General features: G+C 31.4%; 2 protein-coding genes across 2 annotated transcripts; one reads left to right on the top strand and one right to left on the bottom strand.

Moving 5' to 3' along the window:
• Positions 1–4,678: 4,678 nt before the first annotated feature.
• LOC107363899 (coiled-coil domain-containing protein 22) lies at positions 4,679–10,024 on the bottom strand. Its single transcript, XM_015931172.3, has 4 exons — positions 9,879–10,024; positions 8,440–9,802; positions 7,941–8,075; positions 4,679–7,773 (listed from the first exon to the last, which is right to left on the bottom strand). Exons 1-4 carry the CDS (start codon positions 9,926–9,928, stop codon positions 7,648–7,650), a joined length of 1,674 nt encoding a protein of 557 aa, XP_015786658.2. The 5' UTR covers positions 9,929–10,024; the 3' UTR covers positions 4,679–7,647.
• On the top strand, positions 6,089–7,935 carry LOC107363927 (uncharacterized). The gene is made up of 4 exons (XM_025161191.2): positions 6,089–6,229; positions 6,493–6,924; positions 7,010–7,104; positions 7,373–7,935. Exons 1-4 carry the CDS (start codon positions 6,194–6,196, stop codon positions 7,479–7,481), a joined length of 672 nt encoding a protein of 223 aa, XP_025016959.1. The 5' UTR covers positions 6,089–6,193; the 3' UTR covers positions 7,482–7,935.
• Positions 10,025–11,052: the final 1,028 nt, after the last annotated feature.

Consider the following 11,052-nt stretch of genomic DNA (forward strand, 5'->3'; position numbering starts at 1 on the left):
AGAAGATCGATCCTAACTTAAATTGTAATCATTTTACATCAACTAATATGCAATTTAAGCAGCTATTTTATCAAATTTCCCTCCTTATTCTGAATGATTTTCATTGTTTCCAATTTTAATTTTTTGCATTATATTCTGTTTATTTTAATTAACTATATGTTATTATTAGCTCATGCAATTATTCACCATCAGCAAATTTAATCAACATTTATCTTCTTCTTTCTAGAATTGTTAATTGTCTTCATTTGAAAAGCGTCAAGATTAATGGTTAAATGAAAAAACTAGGTTTTTTTGTACAAATAGAAAGTTAACCAGAATTGGATCAATGCCAATTATGACCATCTAATTAAGTTGACTTCAACCAAAATCTGTGTGAATTTTTAGGCTTGGAAAATTCAGTGACTCATAGCAATTCATCATGAAGGCAAATGATGATGAGCAAGACGAAAAATCCTCAATAGATGTGTACACATGGATAATCAAACCAGAAACTTTTGAGATCAACATAGGCATTGAAAGCAGAAATTTATTAAACAAAATCAGGGATTACTCGGTTGAAAAACAGTTCATAACTATGATTGATCTATAAAATCTGAGAAATTGTGACTAATTTCAGCTGAAAGCTCCAAAAATATGTCTTGCTATTAATAGTTTGACAAAATTCATCGAACTAATAATCTAGAACTGAGATTTTGCTTATCCGAAAAAAATGAAATTTTCACCTTAAAACCATGGTTCTGCCTTTTTTCACCAACATTTTGCCTCTAGTCTTGCCTCTTACTCAATGCTTTACAATTGGGTTTAACCTTGATTCTGGTTATTGTGACTAATCACACTGAATGTCTTGAGGACTTGAGTGAAGGAATAAAGGAAGACGATGATGATCATCATGTTGGTTCTGAAGATTTTATTGATTTTATAGAGATTCAAGGACTAATTGTGTAATCTCTGGTTCTCTATGAAAGGTTCAAAAGGGAATTTGATTTTCCCTCTCTTATCAGCTTTAATTATTGTCCAATGATGTGCACAGGCTTACAACATCGGTTAACAGGTTGATGACTCGTAATTAGTTTTCATTAACCAAAATGCATCGAATGCATACTTTATATTTTTAATTTTTGATCGATTATAAGGTTTATGATAAATCTCAAGCGAAAAATGATCTCAACTTTTATTACTTTCAACCTGTACACTTGAACTTGTGTAATCAACATTTATCTCTTTATTATTTCCTAATTAGACATCCTAGTGTGACTTAATTATGGGTGGAGCAAACCCAATCAACAAGGTAAGAATCATTTATTTCAGGGATTGATTAGGTAAGTCATGTAACGAGAAGTGATTATAATTAATGTACCCAATATGACCTTTCTTCAATCAAATTGAACACAAGAAACCTTTAAAACAAAAACAAAGGTAAGACATAAAGAAAACCTTTTCTCCACGAAAAGGCCAAGTATATTTATATCAAGTTTATTACCTTTTATATCCTCTTTTCATTTTCCTTGCCATTTCTTTCCTCCATTATCATGTTTTCACCATTTTGCCATGATATACCATTCGACTACAAAACATTGGGTGAAGTGAAATCATTCAACTCACAATTTAATATTTGTGTAATATTTGATTATCTGTGTTGTGATGCAACAAAAGCTAAACATTCTGGTATTCACTGATATCTTCTGGTAACATTATCGTTTCTCCCCTGATCTGAACTTCTATTTCTCAACAACACCTTGCAACATCCATCACACTTCATTCATTTCAACATCCTGTGCTTTAAGATCCATATTTTTCCCTTTTTTCATTCCTTTTCTTTTGCTTTTTACTTTTCCTTTTTTACTCCTTTTTATCACCTTTTCCTTCAGGGTTATTCATTTTTATATCACAAATCTCACCTACACCTTACCTCTATCAGCAATCCTTTTACCAATAAACAAATCATTTTTACTTGATGAGCTTACACTTTCCCGATCTTCCGACACTTTCTCTAATATCTTCATTTATCTTCCCTTCTTCGTCTGCTTCTTCTCACTCCACTTGACTCGGGTCATTGAATTTGATCGCAAGTTTTTGCTTCATATTCATTGATTTCCCAGCTCTGCTAACTTTCAGCAGATAATCAGATTTAGAGTTAATCCTGGGCTCATTATTTTTTCCCAACTGTATGCATTAGATTGATAATTTAGCTGATGATAAATCGCAAATCTTTCCATGTATTACCAAACATGACATTGAACGGAAAAGGGACATCAATTTGGTGAATGTAAAGACTCTGTTAACCATGTAACGCTAAATGTGACGAAAACTATCTGCCATCAACAATTTAATCATTTCAGATTAATGATATTTCACAAGTAATCACGTAATCAAGTCTGGCTCGAGAAAAAATTGCAACTTTTGTTGCTTTTTTTAACAGCTTGTCAAATTTCAAAGTAATAGTTGACAATTCACAATACTTGTCAACCTGTTTACACACTTTTTTCATTGCATTTATCATATTTTTATATTTTTTGGAAACAAATTTGCAATTCATTGATTCAAATCAGACATTTCCACCCGATTCATCTTGTCTCAAGTTTGTTATCATTTCTATTTTGCTTACACAATTGATATTTTCATCATTATTTGCTTTTTTTTATCAAAATGTCAACTCAATCCTGTTTATTTTGTATCTTTTGTGTACTTCAGGATGACACGAAAAATGGAAAAATTAACAAGAATCAATAAATCAATATTGTGGGCAATAAAAGTTAAGTGGCCCTAGAAAAGGATTCAAAATTTCTTGGAATTTTAAGGTCAATTATTGATTTTTACTGTTCTTCTTCTTCTTCAACTCTGAACAATAAAAGCCAAGAAGAAAGCTCATGAAACAGATGATCAAGAGGGAAACCAAGATGCCTGTGAAGTTGTTTTCATCTGAGGTTATTAACTTATTGAGTCTGATTGTAGTTGCCTCGTGGAGTTAATGATTGAAACACATCACCTTTGTTATCGAAGGAGTTATTAATGATTCTGGAAGTAATGAATTAACAAAGTTAACCACGAGTTTGTTGATATGAAATCATGAAAAGCAATGACATTGATAGCGAAAGCTAAAGCAGAGATGAAAGCATTGATCAAAATTACAGACCATTTTAAGCCTAAATGAAAGTGAAAGCAAAATACAATCATCGAAGAGTGAACTTGCGATGATTGGATTGACTTTTCATTGTTCAAATTTTGAATGTTGAAGCAGCTCAAAAGGTTATCTGTTTGCATGACTAATTCAAAGTACCGACATGCTATTGATAACCTAAATTTGTATTGTTTAATTGATGACACGAAAGGCTTAATGTTTTTAATTACTTTTGTTAGAAACGAAGATTATTTTAACTTGTTTACATCGATGCCAGAGGTGCTTCAATTTTACTTGGTTTGATTGCCTGAATCAGTTGGTATTTCAGATTTAATCTGTAATACATTGAACTGTAATCCATTTAGGTTAGTTGATTACAATTTAGACAGGGAACATTATTATGCATTTAGATTACACTTTTAAGCAAATATCTTTTCATATAATATTACAAATGTTTGGTGCATTATTTTTATGAATACAAGCCAAGCCTCATCCTTACAGTTAAGTTTCCCTCAAGGAATTCATTAAATGACTGAATATAAATATGAATTTTATATTCAATCATCACTTTCCCTGAAATGGATAATTATGAGAAAAGAATGAAGCAAAAAATTTAGCTTTCATCTAATGTATTGATATAATAGAAATGAGTTGAGTTTATGTTAATGCCAGGAAAAAAGATTCATTTGTTATTATCATATATTTTTCATTAATTTGATCATTAATTTGTTTTTTCCTTTCATTTCTGGTTGATATTTGAATTCCCTGAACAATTGTAAATCAAAATCTCTAAGCAAATCCAGGATAATACAAATATGATTAAGCTTAAACTCAAGTTTGAAGTCATATATTGAACCTAATGATCAGACAAGTTTAATCTGTCTAAATTGGATTTGAATAATTAAAAGACTATGAAAACCCAAAAATATACAATCAGTTTCAATGACTTTGATCAACACAGGCTTTTGCAAATGTTAACCAAAATCAATAGTTAATCACACATTTGAGATTTGGCTTCCTTGTTGACTGTTGATTGTAATCACTAATTGACTGAAATTGGTTTCACAACCAGCAATGGTGGTTTGACATTTGAATTTTGCAAGGTAACCATTTACCTAGTAAGTTAGTGATTGCTTGAGTCCTGAGAAACAGTGAAATTAAGGAAATTAAGTTCATCACTTTTGCCTCTTTTATTTCGCATTGGCTTTTACTGTTTGTTTTCAAACTGATTTAGGACAAAATTAACATTTTGCCATGTTAGTTAGTCACTTAATGTCAACTTGAACTTTTAAATAAAACTATAAATCATCGGAATGATGTAAATAATCAATAAAGTAGATCTGTGAAAGGAACAAACATTTCATTATCAAATGCAAACATGAAAGGTTACTATTGTTTTCCCATTATTTGCCAAATCAACTCTAAGAGTGATAATGATCAGTTAATTAAATGTGTCTTCATGTAAATGTATCACTAAATTATCCACTATCGATCCAGTTAAATATGTGAAGTTGAATAAATTATCGGATGAAACAGTGAAGGTGAAAGAAAACTCAGGAGTGGAAAAAACAAAAAAGGCAATTTATTTACCTCTTCTAGCACAACAGTAACATAAGTCAATTGTCTGGAAATAACAAATAAAAGGTTTTCATTTGAGATCAAGTTTATACAATTTTACTCTGGAAAACAGTTGATAATTGAAATGTAATGAATTAAAAGGCAAACAAATTACGAGTAGTGAGTAAATCAGGAGGAGGATGGATGATGCAGGGAAAAGGAAAGATGATAAAAACTCGGGTTGAAAGGCAAAGATGATCAAGTTGTTAAATAAATGGGTTGACATATGGGAAGATTCACAAAATAAGATGAAAAACAAAGATACATGTTCCCAGTCTTGTGGTGTATTTAGCGAGTATCCAAATTGATTTGGTAATGATTTAGGTGACTGATGATCACAATGTTTTTATCATCTAAATTGGCACTTATATTAATTTGATTGTTTGTTTGTTGGTTAACTTTGTCTGATTGAACCTGTCACTGTTGATGATAATGTAAGGGGAACATTAAAACTTAATCAACACGAAATTATTTAACCTCCCCTTTACACTTTGTTTTCATGTTTTTCTTGATCAATTATTTATCATTTTCAACATTCTCAGTGTTTTTAGATGTTTCTATTAGCCTAATAATCATTGACAATTCATCGATTGCTTGTTAATGGTCACGATAAAGGTGTTTAAGTTGCAATTTGTTGGTTAACCTCTTTTTTTTGTTTCATTTCTAGGTGATTATTGCTGGTTTAATCAATGGGTTTTTCACCAAGTGTAGACATTAAAGAAGAGGAAAATTGATCAAGGGAAGCTGTTGATTTTCACACGATTTTACCCGATTTATTGTTGATTAAGATGTTACTTGGATGGTTAAGGAAGGACGAGGAGAAAGAGAAGGCGGATGATGATGGTGATGAGAGAAGGAGAATCATTTCCAAGACAATGTTCCTATTTAATTGTTACTTTCTCTCTTTATCTTCATCCCATTTCTTTAACTATCAAAATTTTTCTCAACAATCATTCGTTTTCTCTGCCTTTTTTTCGCATTATCATCACAACCATAACTTTATCTTCTTTCTTGCCCTGGCTTTAACACCTTCATTCTCGATGGTCTCATGAAAAGTAGCTGTTAGTTAATCATTGGTCAATTTAGTGATTTGATAATGGCATAGAGGCTGAAAGAGTGAGAGTCTGAGTGAGAAGAAGTATTGGTGATGAAAAAAAAGAAAAGGCCACTTTTGCATCTTTTTGAGATGTATTTGGACATTACTTGACGTTAGTGTACATCGACATGATCAACACCGATACCTAGTTTCTTTACCATGCGATACAAGATCAATGTTAAGTTGAATTGTACTGAGTTAATCAACAACCTGACCATTCTCTTGTGTATCAATTGAAAGTTGCTATTGAAAATAACAACCGAAAGACCAACAGTGAAAAGTAAACTGACGAAAAACGTAAAGTTAAACAAATTGAATAAGCTACAAAAGCACAAGGATAAAGAGTAAACAAAATTGCTCAAATGAACTCCTCTTTGACCATCAATAACTCACTTAAGGTAATTGAATGAGACCCAAAAGCAAGTTAAAGTGAAAACTTTCATCTCCAGCTTCATCATCATCATCATAACGATAATAGACATCATCATGTTGCTTCATTTTCCCTATTGTTGACTTGATATTTTTTGTTTGCATTTGTGTTGCTTTTTCTTTGCTTTTCATTTTCATTTTTCACCTTTCATCACTTTTTGGCTTTTTTAATGTTTCCATGTTTTGCCTTCATGTAATCATGCTTATTGCTTCTTGGTTGATTCCTCTTTAGTTTTCCATTGATCGTATCATTGGTGATCCTCAAGATAAACCTCAGAGTCCAGTTAAAAACCATGGTGACTCCAACTCATGGTATCATGTTAATCAAGCATCTTGGGAAACATATCAAGCGTATCGAAATATCCTTGAAACCTATTCATCTTATCACCATCATCAACAACAGCAACATCAATATACCTCCCACCAACAGCATCACGACCAACAATCAATTTCAGGTCTCCTTGAACCTGGTATAATTGGATGTGACTTTATTATTGGAAATGGTGATGAAACATCATCAACATCGTCACCCTCATTTCAACACCACCATCATTTTCACCACAGTTTCAATCCGGTTAAGAAACACCGTAAACCAAGCACGGAGCGACGTCCAAGGCAGGCTTATTCAGCTAAACAATTGGAGAAACTTGAGAATGAATTTCAAGTAAGTTGATAGATAAATGAAACTTGAATCTAATTTAACATGACATTTTATCTTTCTCTCTTTCAATACAAACATAAAAAAACAGATTGATAAATATTTGAATGTTAGTAAAAGAATGGAACTCGCCATTTCTCTTAATTTAACTGAAGTACAAATCAAAACTTGGTTTCAAAATAGAAGGTAAAAAAAGTGTTAATTACATGTTTCTTTTTCATATTTATAATTTTCTGTTGTCCATCAATTTGATTAATGTTGTTGATAGGAAAATTGAAAAATAAATTGACAATATTCATCATTTTTCTGATTCATCTTTAACTTTTGTTTCATATCTTTTTTATAGTCAAATATTGTTTTTAAATTGATCCAACTGACTTTCTTTTAACTTGATTACTTTGATCTTTCATTGATTTTCCCATCTTTTCAATACAATTTGTTTCAACTATTCCAGGACCAAATGGAAGAAGCAAATGTCAGCAGCATGGCATTTAAATAATCATCACAATTATCAATCGCTACAAAATGGCGATCTTCATCTTGCTGTCAAAAAATATTCCTGATTAAAAATGTGAAAATAAGCCAATTTTCCTAAAAATAGGTAAAAAAATAGGACAGGATAAATTGACATTCCCCATGAGAATAATGATAATTCAATTGGCTTCCTTAGGATTTTTGGTTTTCATGTAACTTGGAGATAATTAAATTAGCTAAAGTCCAATCAGGAAGTTAATTAAGCTGACCATTGGTTCCATTCTGGTTCATTATTAGATGATTCTCTGTTTGCAATTGCTTTAGATCTTGCTGAATGCGATCCAAGTTGACTATTGATTCATTATGTTTCTCATTTTCAATCTATTCAGGAGACAAGAAAAAGACCAAGAAATTAGTTAACTTGTGACTAAACTCATTTTTATACCAAAGATTTATGATTCTTAGATTCAAGAGCTAAATTGGAGCATCAAATGGCATCACGAATCTGAAATTGTAAACGATAATAAAGATTGTAATAATGTACTCACCGTTTCTTCTAATTGCAAAGTCTCTCTACGAATTGTTCCGATTGCATTAACACAATCCAAAAGAGCATCATAATTCTTGTGCATAGTAGCAAGAAGTTTATAACATTTACGGTTCCAATCTGAATTTTTAGCATCCTTTCGTGAAGAAACATATAGAGAGGAAGATAAAAAGAAAGATAAATGAGCAAATAAAGAGACTTACAATGTCGCCCTACATTGAAGTAATAAGAGTTATTGTAAATGAAGAAAAGATATTCTGGAGCAAAATGTATGTCAATATTAAACTAAACTAATAAGCAATATCAGCAAGATTTTTGCATGACACCAGATTGTGAAATGAAACAAGGAATTACGTTTCATAAAATAAGCTCAAATAGAGGAATAAATGATGCAAAAAAAGTTGATAAAAATTGTTGAGTTAACCATGAATTTTATAAGAATGAACAAAAGGATTCAACTGAAATAAATTATTATTTGAGAATGAAATGAAATATCTTACTCTGAAAACTGTTTCATCAGTGATTGTGTACGCCCTTTGAACTTTTCCAGTGACTATATTGATATCTTTCTGCAATTGTCTAGTTTCAAGAAGAATTTTTTTGGTTTCTTCATTTTGCTTTTTCACATTATTGACAAGCTCCATGATTCTTTGAGTATATGATGCACGATTGGGAGGAAGAGGTTTCTTGCTCTTGTCTTGCAATTGCTTTATCAATCCATCCTTTTCATTCAATTCTTTCAGCTTAACTCGACTTTCTTTTTTCATTTTATGAATTTCTTGAACCATAAAATTTCTATTTTGACTGGCTAGTAATTTATCTTCTTTAATTGCATTGATTTTGTCCACCAATTTACCGCTAATGGTTTTCCATTGCTCTTGAAATGAGCTAAGTTCCGCCTTAACGTGTTCAACATCATTGGCTAAATTAGTCATTGTTCTATCACTTGTTTTCATGCTAATTAATTTGTCTGTTTCAATTTTGAGTGATTCCTTGGCTTCTTTCATTAATTCATTCTGTCGATGGAAAATTTGCTCGAATTCAGATAATCTCTGTTTAGTCTCTTCAATTGCTTCTTCTAATGAGGAGATTTCCTTTTCCATTATCTCTTTCAATTCCAATTCTTTTGCTTCATCATCATCCCCTTCATCATTAGCTTGAACCTCAGATGACACGACAAAATTGTCGTCCGATGTCTCTCTTGTTAAATTATTAGTTGTCACAATTTTTTGTCCAACAAATTCAACATTCTCTATCATCCTTTTCTTGGAACTGGTTAAACGAGTATATGTTGTATCTAAAGATGCTGAATTCCATTCTAACAGCGAGGCAACATCGTGTAAGGGAATCTTTGCATAGTTATCATAATAATTTCTTTTATCAGGAGCGATTCTATTACCAGAAATACTAGATGCGTTTAAAATACCATTGATAGGCTGAGTTTTCCATACGAGCTTGGTTGAAGCTTGACTTTTTGAGGGAATCACGGGAGGTAGCCATACTGTACTAATAGGTTTTTTACAAATCTTTTCATAAATAGTATCACCGGTAATGTTAATAGTTGTCATGTCTTGAGAATCATCTTTAGGTATTTTTTCCAGTAAAAAAAGAAACAATCTCCGTAAATCACTGTCATTGCAGTAAAGGAATGTTTGATAACCAAGATCTCCTTTGAAACCCAGTTCAACGCAAATTTCAGCTAATGAGGTACATAGTTTGTATTTGGAAGCCATATTAGACTGTGGAGCAACATTGAGACCACTGACAAGATTTTTATCCACCAGAGAAATGCATTCAATCAAACACTTCATAATGGTGTTGTAATCAAGTTGCCGGAGAGAGGTGTATTCTTCATTGAAATCACTGACAAGGCAAAATATGACAAAGAAAAAATTAGTCAGTGGATTAACTGGAATAGATATTGATCAGAACAACTTACCTATGTATTTGTTTAAGTTGATGAATGATTATAGAATCTACTTCTTCCATATCTAGTAATCACAGATCTTATGTTTACCAATTAAAAAATAACATTGATAATTAAGAGAAGCACCAAAAGAAATGTTAGATATCATATGGTGGATAATGTTTGTTTACAATTCAATGAAGACCTCATGCCTCTGGTGAGCAATAGTGTCTTATATCTTCAAGTAGAGATTTGGCGGTGAAAATTAAACAATAAAACAATCAATAAATATTATTCAACGAATAAACTAACATTTTAATTAGCTTATAGACTTAGCTACTCATATAATTTTATCAATGGTTGTTTACATATGAAAAAACAATTTAGTTAGTGCTGCCAAAACCTAAGACAGACTAAATACAAACTTTACCTGTAGCTGGAGGTTTGAAAATAATATACCGTTTATTCAATTTATGAATTAAATTGTATTTTCCTGATTCGATCACCAGTGTTTTCAATAATTTTGTGTCCGATAAGAAATAAGTTAAATACCAGAACATGTTGAGTTACGGTATGCACAGTTTCCACATGTTGCTTTAATTTACTCTTTTTGGATTTTGATTAGACTGAAAATTTCAAGGGTTGGTTAAGAGCATGATTTACATCAGAAATATATGAAAAGACTGGATATTCTGATCTCCATTTGATGAAAGGAAAATTCAAACTTGGATATATTGACTTTGGTCAACCCCAGCTGACCGTTGAATGCTACTCAATGAAGACATCTTGGAGCATGGGACTTATCAATCTCTTTTGGTCAAATTTATTTAGCATGAGGAAAACGGAAAGTCTTAACAGAGCGAAGTGGATGGCAAATCTTTTATTTAATTATTCAATGAACAGAAATATTTGAATTATATTAATATGTAAATGTTTGTTAAGTTAACAAAAAATATCTTACTTGTAAATACACTTACTTGTACTGTATATCGATCATCTAAAAGTTGTCATTAAATGATTATCCGCAACCGATATCCAAAAACTAAACATTTCATGAAAAATAGATATTGAACTGAGTTCGATCCTTCTAGGAAACGAATCTGAAGTTTCCTTCTAAGAAAAAAATCTGACGATGCTTCTAGGAACGAATCTGACGATTTCTTCTAAGAAGTGAATCTGATTTTTTTATGATTAGTCATGATAACCG

Source organism: Tetranychus urticae, chromosome 3 (assembly GCF_039701765.1).
Source record: "Tetranychus urticae isolate SD_2017Ah chromosome 3, NJAU_TeUrti_SD_1.0, whole genome shotgun sequence".
Taxonomy (NCBI): domain Eukaryota; kingdom Metazoa; phylum Arthropoda; class Arachnida; order Trombidiformes; family Tetranychidae; genus Tetranychus; species Tetranychus urticae.

Bases quoted from the DNA above. Each gene is read 5' to 3' on its own strand.
- LOC107363927 (XM_025161191.2), top strand. From the start codon at position 6,194: ATGAACTCCTCTTTGACCATCAATAACTCACTTAAG. The intron at 6,230-6,492 runs GTAATTGAATGA...ATTCCTCTTTAG, and splicing joins CCATCAATAACTCACTTAAG to TTTTCCATTGATCGTATCAT. The intron at 6,925-7,009 runs GTAAGTTGATAG...ATAAAAAAACAG, and splicing joins AACTTGAGAATGAATTTCAA to ATTGATAAATATTTGAATGT.
- LOC107363899 (XM_015931172.3), bottom strand. From the start codon at position 9,928: ATGGAAGAAGTAGATTCTATAATCATTCATCAACTTAAACAAATACAT. The intron at 8,076-8,439 runs GTAAGATATTTC...TCTTCACGAAAG, and splicing joins CTGATGAAACAGTTTTCAGA to GATGCTAAAAATTCAGATTG. The intron at 7,774-7,940 runs GTGAGTACATTA...TCTCCTGAATAG, and splicing joins CTTTGCAATTAGAAGAAACG to ATTGAAAATGAGAAACATAA.